We start from the raw sequence: 22,384 nt of genomic DNA, 5'->3' as shown, positions 1-22,384 counted from the left end.
TATATACCAAAATGTATCATGAATGTATGTAACATACTAAAAGTTATTATATTTAAATGTATTAAACTTTTTAATTTTATCATTTTATGTACTAAATAATATTGTATACCTATAAACAAAATAAACACTTATGATTGTACTTAATAAGTTGAGAAAAAAGTGTTGTCCAATGATATAATCTTTTAAAACTTACCTCATCAAAGCTTTTTTGAAATGGGACAAAGTTAAAATGATCCACGCCTTTTAGATGTTGCATATGATCTATGGGATTGTAACTCGGCATAACTGCGTGGACGCTAACCGCTGAAAATTCATCAATGCTATTATGAGCACGATTAGTAGTGCTAGTTATGTTAATCTCTCTTGAAGAACAACTCCCACTTCTACTCCTACTCATTTCATTATTTGACCCTTCTATGGGGATCATATTCGATAACACGTTGTTATTACCAGCCTTTTCAGTCAAATTGCATTGCCTTGGTTGAGTTTGGTAAAATATCTTCGACACTACAAGCTCGCCCTCGCGCTCTTCCTCATTTTGTCCAAGGTGGTATTGGTGCATCACCCAATTGGTTTTCTCTGGTTTTCGGTTTTTACCAAAGTTTGTGTAGAGTACCAAGATCTTCTTGCACCCCTTTTGCTTTCCGTTAACCATAACCGGTCGGGTCTTGCCGGTTTTATGCCAACGGGTTTCGCCACCTTGTAGATCACATTCGGTTTGGATCTTTCTTCTCTTTCTGGTCCCCGTGGTGTAAGCTTTTGATGGTCGGTGGAAGAAATGTTTACTCAACCCATCTTTAGTAACTCCTGAAATATAAAAACAAATTTCACTTATACATTTCATCCATGTTTGTTGTTGACTGATAAAGAAATTTTTTTCACTGTTTGTTCAGTTTTGGTCTGAATTTTTATCATATGTTTTAATAGTTTTTAAAGGGTTTTGGATGAATTACAAATGATATTTATCTATAACTTTTAAATTAGATTAATTATTATTACACTATACTATTTTTAAAATATAATTACTATAGTTCAAAACTATAATTACTTTAGTTATTTGTATTTTTAGTATGTTAATTTTAGATGTACCGAATCTCATCCCGTTTTTAAATTATCATACTTTTAATATAGTTAAAATTCAGGATTTAGTTTTAATACAAATATTCCAAAATATATGAAAAGTAGATATATAGGTGTAACAAAACAAGAAACCCTAGATTTGAAAAACCCTTCAAATTAATATTTATTTTCTTAAAAGACAAGAAACTATTTGCATTCAATGTAAAACCTAACTCTTGAATTCTGAGACAAAAACAAGTTATGTTTTTTAATTATTGTATTATTATTTTTATATATGTTCTTGTTTCTTTCAAGAAAGTGTGCAAAAATAATAAGAAATACCAATCAGATTTGTTGAAAATGACAATAGTGACATTCTTTCATTCATACAAGCATGAGACACTAACATGTCAGTATTTTGGGTCGTTTCAGAAATTGTCATCCCTAACGTACACACACGGTTGTAATATCATCAGTCTACCGGATAATATTTTCTTGCCGGTAGATAATCAAGAACACGAAAGCAATTAACAATCACCTGGAAGCTTTTCAGGATGAGTATAACAAATCCCATCTTCACCTTCAATTGTAGGGATGAATTCATCAATCAACGGGTGAGATTTCGAGTTCTTGGCTTCAACTTTGGCTTCAAGATGTTCAATTAATTCTTGATCCGTTGGATCAAATTTCACTCCTGCTGGTAGACCCATCCAATCCTACAAATGATCTCAGAATTATTATAAGTAAATTAATAGCAAAAATATAAAGAAAGTTTTGTTTTTTTTAAGATATATGTAATTTTTGAAATGAAAAAAAACAACTAGAAATTTGCTTATATTCTTTCAAATTAATAACAAAATTTAATTAAAAAATTGGATCTTTTTAAGATATATGAAGTTCTTGAAAATGAAATAAAAAAATAATTGGATAAGCAAATTAATATCAAAAGTTAATTAATCAAAAAATGTAATCTTTTTAAGATATGAAATTCTTGAAAATGACAAAAAATCTGGAAATAATTTGCATAAGTTTATATTCTTTGAATTGATTCAAGATTATTATCAATATCTTAAAGTACTTTGGGAAAAAATTAATCAGAAACTCAGAAAATTAATTAATAGGAAAAACTAATCAAAGAAAAAATTTATCTTAATTAAGATATATGAAGTTCTATTAAATGAAACAAAAAAAATAATAAATAAATAAATAATAATAATAACTGGACATTTGCTTAAGTTTAATTCCTTAATAATTTGAATTGATTCAAGATTATTTTCAATAATCTTAAAAATTTTTGGGAAAGAATTAATCAGAAACTCGTACCGGTTTTCCTTCGAATCGATGACCGCAACTTGGACAGTGTTTGGATCCACATAACTGATGTTCTTCAAGCTTTGCATCAATGAGATCAGAGCTGCTGATATTCATTCTTCCTTGTATTTCTTGATCAACCGAATTCATTATTTATTACATGAATTTATCATGTCACGCCATAAATTAAAACACGCAAAACCCTTGATTTATTTGTAGTAATATATGATCAAGAACTGGTTTTTACTGCATATATGAATGGTTTTTAGGATGAACAAGAAAAAAACATTAGAGCAAATATACTATTTGAAGGAAAGAGAAAGATAGAGTATGAAAACTTGTGGCTTTAACCTTGAAAAACACCGGAATTCCTAACTGAATTCTAGAGAGAGAAAGGAAAAGTTGTCTCTTTCTCACTGTGTGTATGTATGCATGTATCTATATGTGTATGTATAGATGTATGTATGTGTTTATGTGTGAGTAAACACATGTAACATGACTACCTTTTCACTATTTTCTAATTTGAGCATACCATAAGTTTTAGCTAGGCAAATACATATATGATTCTCACATCTTTTGATATAATATATATGTGTGTGTATATATATAATATGAATACGGTTTATTTGCATAACTAATACGGTTTATCTAGCTAGCTATCATTCATTTTTCTTGATTTAAAATTTTAAAATATAAGGAAATAAATAGAATGCAATGTTTATTAATTATTAACCACTCATGAAATTTAAAAATGAACAATTTGTGTTTATTTATAAGGGGCATGTCATGAGATAACTCATTCTTAAAGAGAAAAGAAAACTTGAGAACTAATAAATAACTTGAGAAAACATGACTCATACATGAATTTTCTTTAAAAAACACATATTTTATTATATGATTATCTTTATTAAAAGAAAAGGTTTATCGTGATATTTGACATATTACATATATGAAATAGTGTTATATCACATACATGTGATATTACAATATTGTTGTATTGCATACAAGTAATATAACGCTATTACATGTATATAACGCAGTAATATTACATACGTGTAATACAATATTATATTGCATATATGTGATATAATAATATTGTTAATATAATATTGTATTACATGTATGTAATGCAACAATATTATATGTGTGTAATAGAATAATATTGTTATACTATTACCTATTTGATATGCCATTATTATTATAATATATTAAATATTATTGCTAATAACATATATAAATAAACAAAAAGGTTAACATATTTAAGAAGCAAAAACTTTACAAATTATATATTATAAATTAAAAATAGTTAAACAATTAAATTTTGTTTTCATGTATGTATTATTTTTTGAATAGTGTATATATATGTATGTATAGAGAGAGCCATGCATATGTTTATATATTAAGACAAGAAAGAAAAGAAAAAAAAGCTCAAAGCACACATAAAGAGGTTTCGTTTTAAGATTTTTGACCGTAAAGCAAAGGCTATACGGGATGATAATACCAACTGTTAGTTAGGTTAATTTTTCTTTCAAATTTAATTTGTTTTCAATTCTTTTACTTACCCGGACTTGAACGAAGACCTTTTGATGTTTAAAAGGTCCCAAAATCTTCTTAACAATACTTGTAGTAAGCAAAAAAAAAAAAAATTCTCAACAATTGTTATAAAAAGAACCCACAATCTTATTTCGATTTAATTAATTTCCACATTCGAGAAGCCGGACTTGTTGATATATAAAATGTATATTTGTTCATATGCTGAAATCCATTTTTGATAAAACGCTAAATACAATTACAACCAAATTAAAATTCTTAAATATATAATATATAAATGAAAACCCAAAAATCCTAAATGTCGCGATGTGGTCGCTCCCCCTTTTTTAAGAGTCACCAGATTTGCTTGATTTTTAAATGGAGGCTTCTGATGCATTTGACCCGAATTCATGGGTATGTGTCTTACCAAACCCAGATATTCCTTAAACGGGTTGTAACATCTCATTAAAATAAAAAATATTCTCACCAAATTATTGATGTAAAAATCCTATAAAATAGGATATACTAAAAATTAATATCTTATTTATTTTAAAAAAGGTGTATATATCAATCAATCAATCAATCATACCCAGTGGAATCCCACCCATAGCAAAGCTATAAGTAGGGTCTGGGGAAGGTGGGATGTAGGCACACCGTACCTCTATCCGATGGGATGTAGAGGTGGCTTTCAGTGAGACCCTCAGCTCAAAGTAACATAGTATGGTTTTTACCTTTTTTTTTTTAAATGTATATATATTATTTAAATTAAAAAACCAATTTTATAGTAAAAAAATAAACGGGTCTTGGGTCTCATCAAACCATAAGTATATTATTAACTTTCATAAATATTATTTATAACTAAAATACCAATTTTATAGTAAAAGAAATAAACGGGTCTTGGGACTCATTAAAACATATAGCTTTTAAATCGGGTTATAACATCTCATTTATTTGTGAAACAATTTATCACCAAATCATAAGTATATTATTAACTTTCATACAATAAAAAAAATATAAATTCAAATAATAAATAAATATTAGAATAAATAATATAAAACAACCCCCGTAATACGGGGGATAAAAACTAGTATTCAATATCTACGCATATCGGTTACTATAGTTATGAGCGAACCGAACCTAGTTAGTCATTTTATTTTTTAATCAAATTAATTATATTTAAAATGCAAAATTTTAGTTATAATATTCTTAAAATGCTAAACTAGAGATACTAGACATATCGTTTACTAAAGTGAATGAAAGTAGGGATTAAATCGGTACCGTACGCGGTACGTAACGTACTCACATTGGTTTAACTTTGTTCTTAAAAAAATAGATAAAATCTGCTAAACTTCGAACCTTGAACCGCATGCATGATGATAAAAAGCACGAGCACATTAAGTCAAGAGTGTTGAAAACCCAATAAAAGCTCATACATATTCTAAACGGGTACTGCGTGCGTACCCTTTATACCCATGCATGTAATCATACTTGTACCCGTACTGAATAGACGGATACGAGTATTCAGGAAAAAAATCTCAACCTAAATGATGGTACTTGTAATTTAGGTATTTCGCACGTCCTTCACAATTAATATAATAAAACTGGCAAGAAAGAGGAAACAAATTGAAGAGAGATCATGTTGGGAATTTCGGTTCAAGGCGTTACTTGGCGTGCAAGGTTAAGTAACGAGATTTAAGGAGTGAATAATTATAGATAATTAAATGTGCTTAGATTTAATTGTTAGTATAATTATTATGTCCTAATATTTAGCAATCCTAGATGTAGTCTAAACGTGATAGGTTAGATTATAAATACCCGTGCTTTGGGGTTTAGAGATTGTATCTGTGTAATTGGGTAATTGAGTTTTGTGAAGTTTTCTCAATAATAATATTCGTGTTTGGGTGTTAGCCAAATTAACGAGTTGTTCGTGTTCAATACCTGGTACCAATTCCATTAATTGGTATCAGAGCGTTGTTAATCGAAGACCTGGGAACCGGCGTGAAGGTCGGACCGTGGTTCACATGGTGGGTCCAACGAAGGGGATAAACAAAGGGGTAAAAAGGATTACTCGGAAGTTCAATGCTTTCGTTGTGATGAATTTGGTCACTTCGTTTCGAGGTGTCCGTTACGAAGGAAAGAAAGACAAGCACATTTGGCCGAAGCAAAAGAAAAAGACCCGTCCCTCTATATGGTGCAGTGTGTTCAAGAAAAAGTGTATTTGAATGAACATAAGGTTATACCAAAAGATTACGAGAGTGGTTCGAACGAACAAGACTTGTGGTATTTGGATAACGGTGCGAGCAACCATATGACGGGTAATTTATCTTTTTTCTCTGAATTAAATAAGCGTGTTGGTGGCAAAGTTAAATGCGGAGATGGGTCTTATGTTGATATTTGCGGGAAAGGGTCGATATTGCTAGTCGGTAAAACGGGGGAGCAACAATTATTGACCGACATTTATTATATTCCTAGTTTACAAAGTATATTATTAGTCTTGGGCAAGCAACAGAAAGTGGTTATGATATTCGTATGAAAGACGATTACTTGTTGATGTATGATGATCAAAGAAAATTGTTGATGCGGGTTACTCGATCCAAGAATCGTCTCTATACGATAAAATTAAAGACGGGGACCCCCGTGTGTTTACAAGCCCGGATTGATAACGAGAATTGGCTTTGGCACGCAATACTAGGACACCTAAATTTCGAGTCTATGAAACAAATGGTGAAAAATAATATGGTCATTGGAATGCAAAAAGTTGATCAGGAAAATCAAATTTGTGACTCGTGCTTAGTCGGGAAGCAAACGAGGAAACCGTTTCCGAAGTCGACGACTTTCAGAGCAACCCGAGCGTTGGAACTAATCCATGGAGATTTATGCGGGCCCATTAATCCTAGTACCTTAGTCGGAAATAGGTACGTGCTCGTCCTGATAGATGATTTTTCTCGTTTCATGTGGACTTTTCTGTTGAAGGAAAAAAGTGAAGCTTTCGACACATTCAAGCGATTTAAAGTCATGGTGGAAGCGGAAAATAGTGAGAAAATCAAGACGTTCCGAACCGATCGAGGGGGAGAATTTACTTCTCGTGATTTCAATCGGTTCTCTGAAAACGACGTTTTATTCGGCACTTAACCGCTCCATATACACCTCAACAAAACGGTGTTGTGGAGAGGCGGAACCGCACGATATTGGATATGACTCGGAGCATATTAAAAGCGAGACAGGTTCCGAATTATATGTGGGGTAAAGCGGTGAGGCATTCAAACCCGACGTGATTAATAAAATTCCAACTCGAGCGTTAAAAGACAAAACACCGTATGAGATGTTAAAGCGAAAGAAACCGGATCTTAAATTTCTTAAAGTTTTTGGATGTGTTGTGTATTCAAAAATAGTTGCGGTAAATATTAAGAAGTTAGACGATCGTTCGAATCGTTTAGTTTATCTCGGGAGCGAGAAAGGTTCGGCGCCGTATCGTTTATACAATCCATCGACTAGAAATATTGTTGTGAGTCGAGCGGGTGACACGGTGTTTGATGAAAAGCAAAGTTGGAATTGGGGTAAAAGTACTGAAACAATCGATGAGGAGGATCGAGCACCTGGCATGTTTTGGGTTAACTTTGGTGATGAAATTGACACCGGAGAAGGAACCGTTAATGCCGAAAACATCGGGTCGAACCCTGAGTCAAACTCTACGAGTTCAAGTGGTGACGGGGGTGAAGAAGACGATGAAGAACCGATAGCCAAAAATGCTCCAACAATCCCGGCTGGTACAAGCAACACGGTTACACCTGAGCCGGCTGTTCGGAGATCTTCTCGAGCCACTGTTACACCGGTACATTTTAATGATTATGTCATGAATTCGAGTATAATTGATGAAGATTTGCTATTGCTTGCGGATGATGAACCGGTTTGTTTTGATGATGCAAAATCGAAACCGGAGTGGATGAAAGCAATGCGTATCGAGATTGACTCGATAAATAAAAATAATACGTGGACGTTGACCGAGTTACCACGTGGTGCAAAGGCGATTGGTTTAAAGTGGGTTTTCAAGGTTAAAAGAAACGCGGATGGCTCACTTAATAAACACAAGGCGAGACTCGTGGCAAAGGGTTATGTTCAGCAACCCGAAGTCGATTTTGACGTGGTTTTCGCACCGGTGGCTAGACTCGAAATGGTTCGTTTATTATTATCTCTCGCAGCGAAAGGAGGTTGGGAATTGTGTCATCTTGATGTCAAATCCGCGTTCATACATGGCGAGTTAAAAGAAGAAGATTTTGATGCTACGAGATATCGAAAGATTGTCGGGTGTCTCCGGTACCTTTTACAAACTCGTCCCGACTTGGCGTATTCGGTCGGAGTCGTAAGCCGGTACATGCAAAACCCGAAGCAATCTCATGCAACTCTTATAAAGCAAATTCTTCGTTATATTCAAGGTACTCTCGGTTTTGGTATTCCTTACACTCGTGGGAAAAACGTGTTAGTTGGTTATAGTGATAGTAGCCATAACATTGACCAAGACAATGGCAGAAGCACTACGGGGCACGTGTTTTATCTTGGGTCTTCACCAATTACTTGGTGTTCTCAGAAACAGTGTACGATTGCACTCTCATCATGTGAAGCAGAGTACATGGCGGCAAGCGCAGCCGCGTGTCAGGCGGTTTGGCTAAGAGACTTGATAAGTGAGTTATTCGACCAGGAAATTCAAGCAGTTGTGTTACGCATCGATAATACATCAGCAATAACACTCGTGAAGAATCCGGTTTTCCATGGAAGGACCAAACACATTAAATCTCGGTTTCACTACATTCGAGAATGTGTTGATAGTGAAGAAGTAAGTGTCGAGCATGTTAGCGGTGTTAAGCAATGTGCCGATATCTTGACGAAGGTTCTTGGGAGAATCAAATTCAAGGAGATGCGGGAATTACTTGGAGTTGAAGACTTGTCGGTTTCGAGTTCGAAATTCCGGGGGTGATTGTTGGGAATTTCGGTTCAAGGCGTTACTTGGCGTGCAAGGTTAAGTAACGAGATTTAAGGAGTGAATAATTATAGATAATTAAATGTGCTTAGATTTAATTGTTAGTATAATTATTATGTCCTAATATTTAGCAATCCTAGTTGTAGTCTAAACGTGATAAGTTAGATTATAAATACCCGTGCTTTGGGGTTTAGAGATTGTATCTGTGTAATTGGGTAATTGAGTTTTGTGAAGTTTCTCACTAATAATATTCGTGTTTGGGTGTTAGCCAAATTAACGAGTTGTTCGTGTTCAATACCTGGTACTAGAGGTGCACAAACCGGTTTTTTTAAAAAAACCGGTTCGGTTATTAACCGGACCGGTTTTTTTTGGCCCGGAAAAAAACCGGTTCGGTTAATAACCGGTTTTTTTCTGTCAAAACCCTAACCGGTCTAACCGGTTAGGACCGGTTTAGAAACCGGTTAGAACCAGTTAATAAACCGGTTTTTTTATTAACCGGTTTTTTTTATTAACCGGTTTTTTTTTTTTTTTTTTTTTTAAATTTCGCGGTTTCAAATACGAATATTTGTTTTTTATATTTTGTACTTAATGAAGACCATTATTTTTTCACAGTATAAACAAACCGGTAACTACAAGGCAAACCGGTAACTACAAGGAAAAACGGACTGACCGAAGCCATTCTTTGCTTTCGTTGTTAAGGTTCTTTGCTTGGAAGATGAGTATGAGTGTGTGTTGGTGAATGTGTTTTCAACAAACCAAAGATTAAAAACACATAACTTTCATTTATAGTTTTTACATTAAAAATACAAACATTAAATCGTTATCGCATATTCGTAACTCAAAAATACAAACATTAAATCATTAACACTGAAGAAATCTCTGCCAAGAACTGTTGTTCATGATTTAACTCAAAAATACAAACATTAAATCGTGAACTAGCAGATGCTCCTGTTGTTCCCAATCGCAGTTTGTTCATGATTTGCCTCAATGTTTGCTGTTTCTTTAACTAAATTAGAAAAATCCAAATCAACAAGTAAATAAGAGCACATATTAGGAAAAAGAATGCTTAGACACGATTACATGAACAACTTGCTGTTTCTTACTCATGATTTGCCTCCATGTTTGCTGTTTCTTTAACTAATTTTCTTCGCTACTCGGTTAACCTAAAAACGGCTAGAAATCAAGAAAAAACGGGCAAAAAAGGACCCAAACGGTCATATGGCCTTTTTATAACGGTCAAAAACCGGTTAACCTAAAAACCGGGGTTTTTGACCGTTAACCGGTTAACCGGTTTTTAGGTTAACCGGTTTTTTAATAACCGGTTTTTAAATTTAACCGGTTTTTTTACTAACCGGTTCAATAACCGGTTTTTGTCCACGAATGAGTAACCGAAGTACTAACCGGCGGTTCAAATACCGGTCTAACCGGTTTTTTAATAACCGGTTTTTCTATTAACCGGTTTTCGGTTAAACCGACCAAACCGGTTCTATAACCGGTTTTTTTGAACACCTCTACCTGGTACCAATTCCATTAGATCACATGTGTTTTTTTCTTAGTAGCACAGATGATCGATGATGCGTTTGCCATGGAGGTCGACAAGGTTGCTTGATTTCCAAGTAAAAACGTATACTAGATGGACCACTATATATCACTTTACCCTATATATTTACATGTAAATATGTAAATGTATGTATATGTATACGAGTTCATGTAACAAGTGATTTTTTTCATTCTTAGTGTACTAATTAAGTCGCGAGCTACTATGCATGCATGCTTGTGTACGTATAAATACGTATGTTTTCTAGTTGCAATGGTGGTCAAGGAAATCTATAAAAATTTATAGCGTTCTATTATATTTAAAAGGTCAGGTTATTAGTACCACATAACAAATATTCACCTTGGGTGTGCTAGAGAAATCGACGTTTAAATATATTTCATTCAGAAGTATTGTTTACGTTGATACATGAGAAGACAAATAAACAACAAGCAGCGCTGCTAGCCCTTTATTGATATATATAGCAAAACTAGTCATTTGAAAATATATGTTTATATATGCTAAAATCTAATCGAATATGGTTTTTTTTTTCTACAAACACAACTTGATATTAAATTTGTACGTAGGGTCTAACATGAATCAATTATATCGTATTACTGAAGAATACTTGAATAATAAGCACCAATATTATCTAAAAGAGACCATAGGTAGGGATGAACTAATCATACTTTATGTTGACTTGTTGAAGTCAACTTTTAGATCTATATACAGCTATACAAGTACTCGCTACTTATTAAAATCTGGTGAAATCTTTTACTAAGGATATATATACCATGGTTCCTAGCTTTACTAATAGGTTTTTTTTCAAACGACAACTTTTTGTTAAAACACGACATACCCACAAGACGCTACTGGAGAATACTACCATGAGGGGTTTAAAGTACTATGATTTGTGGTAATTTACTATTTTGTAAACTATATATGATTATGCCCATAATTAAACATAACTGTTGATACTTTTATATTTATATGACAAACTTTGCATGTTGGTGAATAGGCCGTCCCCAAGAATGCGAAAAAAAATAAAAATAAAAATAAGGGTATGGGACATGTAAAAAAAAGGCTTTATTTAATTATTCGATGTGCTTAATTTAATCAAAGACTCAAAGTAGATTCACTTTTCAAACAAACCTAAAATAATTGGTTCTTGAAGTGCATGTACAAAAAATATATAAAAAGTTATGTATATACCTCGGGCCCCATGAAAGACCGGGCCTTCGGCGGCCTCCTCCCATGGACCGGGTTAGCCCTGTTATTGAAAGTTAGAAATGCAAGTAAAGTTATTAATTATATAAGAGTATCTACAACAGGCTTCGCTTCCCTAGGTCTGGATCTAGGTGTCAATATACAATGAGGACACAAACTTTCTTGTTGTAGAGTAAAGTCCATGAAGACAAGTTTGTCTCTACAAACTTGTAAAAGACTAGGTGAGGTGGCATCCATTATCTCTCATCACTCACATACACACATATATATTATATTTATATATATACAAACACATACAATATTTTTTTAATGGGTTTGTGGAAGTTTGTTGTTGTGGAAGAAAATAAGGTTTTTGAGAAAAATTTGAAATATGATATGACGATAATGTGGCGGTTTGTATGAGTTTGTTGATGTATTTAAGCATTAATTAGAATTAGATTGTCTTTGCGACCATGTGGTTTGTGCAAAGTAACACCTTGAATATGAAGGTTCAACAAGTAACAAGTTTAACTTTAACTATCTCATTATAACTTTATATAAGTATCATATAATGTACAATAAAAATGATAGGTAATAAAGTTTGAACACAAAACACATTTATAAAATCAACTTCAACTTATACAAAGTTCTATTCCAACTTCTAGCAAATCCACATTTTAAAAAGCTGGCTCCACTTGTTTAAAGTTTAAACCCTAACTATATACAAAATGGCAAAACAATCATTCAAGAACATGCAAACAAGCCCTTTGATTGGGTTGTCTTCTTTTATCCAAACAATGGATTGCTTCAAAGTTCTTAGTTGACCCCTGTCAAAAACCAACATGATGTCCCACAATAATGAAATTTATGTTTTGTCCTTGTATCATTCTTTGCCATATATATAATATAAGCCAATATTATTTTGTTAGATATGAGAGTGACATCCTACTATTGTTTTTAATAACTTAATTATAAAAGTTATGATTAATTACAATAGTTTATAAATTATCTAATCCTGCAGTTTCTTATGTTATTTAATGTATAGATAAAGTTGTGTATTTTTGCAAGAAAGAAGAATCAATGAATGCTAGACAAAAGAGCAAAAATGATTCCACATAATCGGGGTGACTCAAGAGGAGGTGAAATAAAGCAATGCTCTTAGGCCTCCAAATTCTAAAATAGTAACAAATTATATTGTGTAATTTAGGTTTTAGATTGTTTGACGATAGAGTTTATGATCTATAATTATGCATACGCATAGATGGCATAGCAGTTACAACATCGAAAACAACAATTTTCTAATGAAAAAGGCTCTAATTTTTCTGATCAAAACGATTTCCTGATAAAATCAATCTAACCGGTCTCGCCCGAATTAATATTACAAATCCCTGATATATTTGCCTACTTTTGTTAAATCAAATAATATCTTTGACGATATATTGTTGAAATGAACAAAGGTAAAAACAAGCCTTACAAGTTACTACATCAATCAAATTAATATATAAAAAAAAAAATTTCTTTACGTTATAGATCTGATATCATCGTGGGATTACCAACGGTATTTTAATTTTTTGTTTCCAATTGTTTCTCACTCTTAGTAAGATTCATCGTCGCACGTGTCTTGTTTATCAGTGAATTGTTACTCGATCAATTTTCTAGTAATTTACATTAAATCAAACTTTATAGTGATAATATTAGTTTTAACAATAATAATAATAATAATAATAATAATAATAATAATTATTATTATTATTATTATTATTATTATTATTATTATTATTATTATTATTATTATTATTATTATTATGACATCTCTTTTATTGATGCATGTGACTTGTGATTCTCAATTGAAGGATGATTTGCTTATAAAACTAATATAGGGGAGGCAGGCAGCATGCCTTGTCTTCATTATTAAGCGACATCTAAAAGTCTTGCCACAAACGAACAAACATTAAACTATTGTGCTATAATCATATACTACTTGTCTCTATATTTTAATTCTTGGATTTGATATCCATGCCTTTAATTAATGCTATCCTTAAGGGTACAATTTTATACAATCATCATCATTTGCTGGTATTTATATATTACATCTAGTTATTAAATAAGATGGATTAATTCTACTGATGAGTATGAAAACAAATATTTGAATTTTATCATATAAAACTGAAAGATTGAGACCAGCTATTTAATCAATTAAAAATCTAGAAACCATCGGCTATGTAATTACACTATGCTACAATTACACTATATTGCATATATAGATACACTACTATATTAACATAGTTAGCACGTTAATTTAATTTGTATTTAATTCAACCTTTTAGTCATATATGTATAAATAACAGAATTATGTCACCATTAACACCAAAACTTTATACCTTTTTATCTTTTAATTATGTCAAAAAAAAAATTGTTTAAAACTTATGAATAATATGTTACCGTCCTCTTACAAATTAGCATACCGATTTTGTTATTTGACACAAAATACTATTAGAGCAACCACAATAGGCTATAAAACCCAAGGTTTGAATCCATGTGGCAAGTGGCAAACTTTTTAGTCACAAATATCCTTCTTGTGGAGGTAGAATATGCCTTCAGGCTTCAAAGTTTGCAGGAAGTTTGTAGAAGCAAATTTGAAACGACCTAATGATGTGGCAATTTATCTCACATACACGCACATATATAACATATATGTAAAACTTTAATATTTTTTAATATGGTTTGTGGAGGATTGTTGTTGTGAAAGAAAATGAGGTTTTTGAAAAAAGTTTGAAATATGTGACGATGACGTTGCGGTTTGTATGAATTTGTTGTTGTAGATGCTTTTAGTTGCAATAGATTTGCATTAGCCCTAAATGTTTCATGTCAACCCAACATGCTTGTCTTGGGATTGTTAATAGAGAATGGAACATTTCGTAATTAAGCTGAGCTCGAGTCTGAAAAAAGATTCATGAGTGAAACTTGAGTTTTGTTAATATAGCTTGTGCTCGTCTTGGGATTGTTAATAGAGCATTGGTATACATATTTTATACTACAAATCTCATGCATAACTAGAGGGGAACTCGGTTAACCTATAACCGGTTTTTTTTGGCGTGCATTAACGGTTAACCGGTTATACTGGTTTTTCGGTTAGGTTAGTAACCGGTTTTGGCCGGCTAGAAAAGCGGTTTTGACCGGTTAGGCCGGACCGGTTAACCGGTTAATAACCGATTTTTTATAAAATAATAATTAAAAAAATCGGTTAACCGGTTTATAACCGGTTTTGAAATCAAGAATACAAACCGGTTACTAACCGGCGGTTAGGATCGGATAGTAACCGGTTAGGATTGGACCGGTTACTAACCGGTTACAAAATCGGTTAGAAACCGGTTATGTTGTGCACATCTATGCATAACATAATATATATTGCAACAATTTTAACGCAATTAAACTCATTTATTGAGCTTGTTTAGATATTACCAAACTTAAATACTAAGCATAGTATAGCACCGCATCGCATAGAGCGAATAATATGTCATTCACATAGCTATCAATCTTGCTAGTTCCCAAATCAACTCGATAAGCAGTTATTACTATCGTGCAGAACAATCAAATAATATACCATCTGGCTCGCATAACATTCCAACAAAACAACCAAAACCTGACCCATTTTATCTTTTAAATAAATATATTTCAAAAATGGTGTTAAATCCATTGGCTAGCCCCACTCGACAACTTAAAAGAAATACAAGTACACATCAAGTCTTATTAGAAACTATCGGTACTGAGAGATCGCCTTACATGATTGTTTTGAAAGGCCAAAAAGCATATCCTTATTATCCATGGTTGTCGACTGTAAAACACCCCGAAAGATACATAAAGCGAAAAAGAAAGAGTACCAAAATTTGGCACTGTGAAGCAACCCCGCCACTACTGGAATTTGCGGCTCACCGAATCATAAGTTGGAACGCTTAAAACTGAAAACACGCGAAATTAAGTAGAATGTCAGAAGTGAAAATTTGGTTAAACAAGCAACAGTTTATGATAAATTTAACCAACGAATGTTCCTAGGCCTGTATACGAACCGAACGTTCGTTTATGTTAAATGAACTAACAAACGTGAACAAAGCTTTTCTCGTTTATGTTCATTCGTTCACGTTCGTTTAGATTTGCTCGTTTATATTCATTAAATTTTTTAAGCCCCACTACAATGAAGACTAGTTTTATAATTGTTTTTAGGCCTGACAGATGAACATCTATTTTCAGTTATGTTTGCCCATTTACGTTCGTGAACTATTCGTATATACTATTAACAAACGAAACAAACACACTCATTTTCTTAACAGACAAACACAAACATGTCTGGTTCTTGTCATTCGGTTCGTTTACAGACCTACTCGTTCCACAATTTACCAATTAGATCCCTAGAGTTTTTCTTAAGCGGCTTTGTCTAATTGTTTTCTATTTGTCTTGTTTGGAGATTGAAACAATTGGATTGATCTTAGATAAACAAGTAAAGTTTAAGAACTAAGCCACTGAAAAGAACACTCTAGAGGCTTAAAAGATAAATTTGAACACGTAAAACATTTCAACTTTAATTAAATTAGTTAAAACTTACCATCTCCGTGAGAAGCCATGGTGAGAGGAGAAGAAAAAAGCTTTTTCGCAATGGAAGTGATGTCAGCGGCCGTTACTGCATCAATGGCTTTCAGAAAATGTTCCACAGGTTTCCTAGTCACAGATTAAATTAAATACATAATTAGGCTACATATTATGAAACTGTAGATATAAAAGATGACCTGACAACAGGTCCAATTGGGTTAAATTTTATCTTAAATGAAATAAAAAAAAAAGCTAAAAAGAAAACAGTCAAAAACTGCAGCTCTATTAAAAAAAATATATATTATTATTATTTCAATCAACAGATGTGTTGGCCCAAACCCGTAATGACTCCTTACTTGACCCGCCTATTTTGATATTATTATATAGATGGATATTAATAAAGCTATACCTTTCTCCGTATGTCAAAATTTGTCTACCAATATCCTCTGAAGCAACCATCTGCATATGAAGATCAACCACAAGAGCATTAAGTATGAGTTTGCATGATAATTAGCCAGTTGAATAGTCAAACATGAGCTAAATTTACATACTCTTGATTCAAGGTTCATCAGAACAGCGGATTTGGTTGACTTCTTTGCACGGTCCAGCTGTACCTGGTTAACTGAAGGAAGGGTGTATATCAGTAAATTGGTTAATTAAATAATATATAAATAAGAATCAAACGGTGTGATAGTTAAAAGTATAGCCTAACAAGCTTACCTTCACCACTAGTGGCAACTGCAATGAGTTCCTTTGCTGCTACATCAATGGCTTTCGATACAAAATCAGAACTCTGAAATATATTGATAAATATTAGCATCTAAAAGGATTTTAATTATGACAGAAATTGAATAATGGAAAATTAAGATGTTTTACTGTGGTAGCTTGGATTCCAAATATCGCAGTGTGGTTATAGATCGAGCTGAATGCTGAAAATGACTGGATCTCAGGGTACTGGTTCAATACTCTAAGATCTGCCCGTGATCATAAACAAGACAATTAAAAATGTGCAATTGTGCAAGCAAAATTAAAGCACTAAAAGTTTTAAGCACGTATGTTAATAACATTTTATGCAAATGCAAATAATTGCATTTGAAGATTGTAGCGTAAAGAAGCTAAGTCTGTCAAGTAACTTACAAAGCCGAGAGTACATCCCCTTTCCGGGCCCACCGGCTGAGAAAGATCCACCTCCTCCCATTAACATCTGCAAATAAATATAATAAAATATTACTCCTATACACTCGTAAGTTAATAGAACATTCCATAACGTTAAAGAGGGGTAATTTTGGCCTATTTATGTATATGAATATGTTGATAGAAATTATGTTTACCTCTAATCGCAAATAAACAATTGTTGCTAAAAGTAACAAAAAATTTTAAAAGTACCAGTTTCCAACAAACTAACAAAAGAGAGAACCGAAAGTTTTAAAAAAAGGAGTACCTGAAGAACTGACAAGGCCATGGCTTCTTTCTCCTTAAGCCAGCCACCAGGAAGTTCAAATGCAAGAGCAAAACTAGTTCTCTGATAACAGAAAGAATGAATCAAGAGGATAAAGCACACAGATATTGGATAAAAAATAGAAAAAACAGAAAAGGATTAATGTTTTAAGTTAATCTTTAGACGTACCCCTGTATCAGCCATAACACGGTGATCACCTCCGACATACAATGATCTTGGTTCCTCAACCTGAGCGCCACCTGGCAAATCAGCAAGGAGAGGTTCGGCATATTTCAACAGTTCTTCGTGTTCGACTCCTGATGCAGCAAGTACCATTCGAGGCGCAGTATAGTTTGCCTGAATTTTTCAAACAAAATTTTTTCAGAAACAATCAGATAATCAGCCTATTTCACCTTAAGGGTAAAGCGGTGATTTTGAATACACCAAGAACCATTAAATTAAAAATAAGCAATCTAAACGGCTTATTAAAAACAACTTATTTCAACATAGTAATAAGTGGATAAACATAAGCACTTTTCTTTATCCAAAAACCTGAAAGTGCTTATATGATTTTATATACACCGTAAATATTAAATAAGATAAAAGTAACACTACTTACAGCTACAAAATCTTCCAAGACTGTACTGTTTATTCTGCTGATTACGCCTTCAGATGCAAGAAGGGGATTTGCAAGTGGACCAGAATATCCAACTGAATGAACTGCCTCTAACAGCAAGGCCTCGGGATTGTTGGCATATTCACCAATCTCAGCCTTCACTTTCTCAATCTGCCAAAAAATTGTAATGTTTTCAGTCATAAAAGAATTTAACCAATCTCAGCCTCTAACAGCAAGGCCTCTGTACTTTTATCAAATTCAAACCTATATGAAAGACTGACTATATTCCACTACTTAAAAGTTATTTAATAAGTCAAAAAAATAAAAAGCGAAGCCAATGTATAGAAAAACTCAACAGTGAAACCTCAAAACTGTTTAAAAGGCCTCAAATTCAAAAGTTCTCAAGGTTTAAAAAGCTCCCTGTTAAAGTTGGAAATTGCAATATGTTGTAATTTTATGAATCCTGATTATCATTCAAATCAATATACTCAACTCTTTAGCCAAAACAAAAACACCAAAACAGTAATAGTTTGTTGGCTACTTGGCTTTTAACAACATTAACCCTTTTAACATTCAACAACTTTCTCGAATGTTTTTAGCTGAATTTGGTAAATACAAATGCAATCAACTTATAAAGTAGTTTCAAGACGCGTGGCTTTAGTACAAGAAAGTAAAACAACCCATAGATAGAAAGTTGAAACTACTTTACACAACAATGAACACGCCCTTAATACTTTTAGAAGACAAGAATACCATTCTTGCTATCAATAAGCAACAATTCAATGTAAAAAACAATGCGTTTAAACAATTTACCGTAGTTTGGTAAGTTTTTGCCCAAATATTAGTAAATATGAAGCAAGGTAAATAATTAGCTAGCTTACAAAGTAGTTTCAATATAACAAAAAGTTGAACACTTGGGTGGCCTTCACATACAATGCCCCATCAAAAATGCAGAAGATATCAAAATAATATAGAACTAAAGATAGAAAGAAGAGAGCACCTGTTCTTTAACCTCCCAATCCAAGAAAGCTTGATTTCTTACAGCGTCAACAAGTAGCTCCACCATTTGAGGAACATAAGTTTTGAGGGCGTCATAAGTGTAACCCATTTGCTCTCTAGAAGCAGAAGCTGTCACATTGCCGCCAATTGCTTCCACTTCCCGCACAACGCGCAAGTGGCTTCGGTTAAGTGTGCTTTTAAAAGCCATACGCTCTAGAAGATGTGAAACGCCAAATGAGGCTGGTGTTTCATAGATTGAGCCGCTATTAATATACAGCCCAATTGAGGCAGCAGGGTTCTACAAAAGTAAAAAAAAGCTATGATCAATCAACGGCAAACGTTTATCAACAATAACCAAATTATGAATGCAAAAACGCTGACTTACTGATGAAGTTTCTGATGCGATTTTTAGTCCATTTGAAAGGGTTGTTATCTTTGTCTTTCCAGGTTCAATGTTATCAGGTAAAGAAGGTGGAAGCTCGATACCCTTAAGAGGAAAGTCCAACGGAGGTAAGGTTGAAGCACTTCCTCCTGTGAACCAGCTGAGCACACCCCCTGACTTGGTGACAACAGCAGTTGAACTTGCAAACCTAGTCAGCATCCATTTGCTAGCATAGCCCTAATGCATGTACCAATGTAAGCAACCAATTATTATTTGTACTTCAATTTATTGTAGCAATTAAAACATATCGTAATGTATACAAAACAAAGAAAGTGTGCATGATAATGTTCATGACAACAATCACGTAGAAGCTCTGGTAGTTGCAATTGAGGTAAAGGCGTTTTACTGATAAAAAAAGAAGCTAAGCTATTCATCGTAGGTTATTGACCAGTTTCATAATACATTTATCACATACTTACATAATTACATCAAAATATCTTATCTTTCCATATGAAGTTCATAATTCTTTAATCTTACAGATGAAAAATTCAAGCATCCCCAACAGGTTTACATTAAGTTGTTGGGTTTTTTTATTCTCATTAAGATGTATACACATGTAAATAGCTCTTGCTTGCACAGTAAACATAATATGAATCTTGATTGACAAAATGCAAGCAGCTAAACAGAAATTCGCCTTCAATAGACGATAAACTATATGTTATATCTTCCCCACACTCAAGGAACCATATGATGTAAGTTTGATGAGTTATATGACTAAATCTTGTATACTCCTACTGAAGAAGTAAACACCCTACACCCCCAAAAAGGCACCAAGTTATCGGCATCCGAATCAATATCACAAATTGAAACAACAAGACTAACCAAAGCTAAGAGCTTTGGTGGAAATTAAGTTACAAGTAGTTTCCAGTTTCACCAGTGGGTCCATTATAACAAGCCTCTTAAAAGGATAGTGACCGAGAATGTTCCACAAGGTGACCAATAGGGCTGATTTCATCAAATATACCATGTAACACAATATGCATATACGTAAACATTGTCAGATACATTCATTATGTAATATCCAAGTAGAGTAAAACACTCTCGATACAAAAGTTGCATGCACCATCATTAACATACTATAGTCTTCCATCTAACTTATAAATTAAGAGTTATTGAACAATTCCATATTTGATTAGCGCTTATTTAAACAAGTAGCTAATCGGGCATGAAACTATCAAAAAACGCCTAATTCATCAACTTATTACAAGGAAAACTATAGTATGATAACGGAACTGCAGAAAACTTGAATACTAAGTGTTTTACAAAACTTGGATATCACATTAATAACATATTTGACCATGTTTACATATACACATACATGAATTACATCACATCTTTGATGAGATCCGCCTTATCGACCACCTCCAAGACCAGAGGCGAAGCTTGAACAAGAACGCGGAGGCAGCTGGACTCAACACATATATAAAGATTCATAAACCGAATTGACCGAGCTCAAAACTTTCGAACAAAAACATGTAAATTTACACTACGCATAAAAACTTTCGGACAAAAACACATAAACTTGCATTGTTGATAAAAAAAAAACGAAAACACAAGCTTCGCACTTGTCCAAGACCACCTCCTATCACCATCCTATTACAAAACTTATAAAAGTGCTTGTAACTTGCCGATAGATAATATTGGTCCGGATACCGATAAATGTGAGCATCACATCATAATTCATATAATCAATATATCATTACAATAAGCTCGGTATAAGCTCGGTAAACCGAATCATTTTTTCATATTAAACATAAAATTCGTCACGTGCATAATCAATCAAACGTTTAATTATAATTATTTACACCGAGTACACACAAATCAAATCAGAAATGGAATACAGATCTAGAAACCCTAATTTGCTGGCAGCTAATAACACGATGCATAAAATGGTGCAAAACATGTAATTAATTAATTAACGGTGAAACGATAGATTTGAATCAGGTTAAATGAATCAGGTAATATAGTATTCAATTAATTGATAAATAAAAGTCACCTTTAGAGTTCTGATTCTGGGAGCTGTTGCACGATACATGATGACAATAGACTGATTGATTGATGTATTAATATTATTATTATTATTATTAATCAACTCTCTCGATTGATTGCTTTGTAGCTGCCGGAGCACTTGGGGGTGAATGTGCGACGGAATTTCAATAATAATATTGGGGATGCGACTTACAAAGAGCTGAAGACTGGGTTAGATTAGATCTGGGCTCATGGGCTGGGCCTTGTTTCTTATTAATTAACAGCCTTTAAAGGAATAATGGGCTAACTGCATTACACATTACACCCTTTATCACTTTATTATCTCTTGCGTAATTAGGGCCGTCCAAACCGTTCATTGCTCGAACTCGCTCGGAAAATGCTCGCTTGTTTTTTCGTTCGATTGAAAACGAGCCGCTCTGCTCGGTTCGGTTTGTAAACGAGCCAAGCAACGAGCAAACATCTGCTCGGTTCGTTTCGAATCTTTTTAATTTATTTTATATTTAATTATATATGAACAAAGATATAAATATATAGACAAAACGCATAAATATAATCCTACAATTATTTTTACCCCTTTAAATTTTTCATATACCGTCAGTTTTATAGTTTTATTTGTTAGCTTCAAGCTTTTAGAATAATAAAAGTTTGTTTACATGATCATTATATCTCACTTCAAACTTATTTTTTATAACAATTTACAA

At 33.1% G+C, this 22,384-nt stretch overlaps 2 protein-coding genes across 3 annotated transcripts; both read right to left on the bottom strand.

Moving 5' to 3' along the window:
- Positions 1-91: 91 nt before the first annotated feature.
- Positions 92-2,537, bottom strand: LOC143544448 (NAC domain-containing protein 75-like). Its single transcript, XM_077036555.1, has 4 exons — positions 2,383-2,537; positions 1,598-1,775; positions 194-807; positions 92-109 (listed from the first exon to the last, which is right to left on the bottom strand). Exons 1-4 carry the CDS (start codon positions 2,518-2,520, stop codon positions 92-94), a joined length of 948 nt encoding a protein of 315 aa, XP_076892670.1. The 5' UTR covers positions 2,521-2,537.
- A 12,673-nt stretch (positions 2,538-15,210) lies between these two features.
- On the bottom strand, positions 15,211-21,744 carry LOC143544474 (mitochondrial-processing peptidase subunit alpha-like). 2 transcript variants are annotated; one of them, XM_077036578.1, is made up of 13 exons: positions 21,691-21,744; positions 19,638-19,871; positions 19,254-19,550; positions 18,257-18,424; positions 17,827-17,994; positions 17,641-17,721; positions 17,337-17,403; positions 17,076-17,173; positions 16,920-16,992; positions 16,751-16,821; positions 16,609-16,658; positions 16,216-16,328; positions 15,211-15,574 (listed from the first exon to the last, which is right to left on the bottom strand). In XM_077036578.1, exons 1-13 carry the CDS (start codon positions 21,727-21,729, stop codon positions 15,528-15,530), a joined length of 1,506 nt encoding a protein of 501 aa, XP_076892693.1. In that variant the 5' UTR covers positions 21,730-21,744; the 3' UTR covers positions 15,211-15,527. The 2 variants fall into 2 exon arrangements, with proteins under 2 accessions (XP_076892693.1, XP_076892692.1); XM_077036577.1 differs by lacking the exon at positions 21,691-21,744 and adding an exon at positions 19,955-20,083.
- Between the last annotated feature and the right edge of the window lie 640 nt (positions 21,745-22,384).

This window comes from Bidens hawaiensis, unplaced genomic scaffold (assembly GCF_021521415.1).
Source record: "Bidens hawaiensis isolate Kalapana, Puna unplaced genomic scaffold, B.hawaiensis_p1.1 tig00013567_1, whole genome shotgun sequence".
In the NCBI taxonomy this organism is placed as follows: domain Eukaryota; kingdom Viridiplantae; phylum Streptophyta; class Magnoliopsida; order Asterales; family Asteraceae; genus Bidens; species Bidens hawaiensis.
This window is presented reverse-complemented; position numbering and strand designations above follow the sequence as displayed.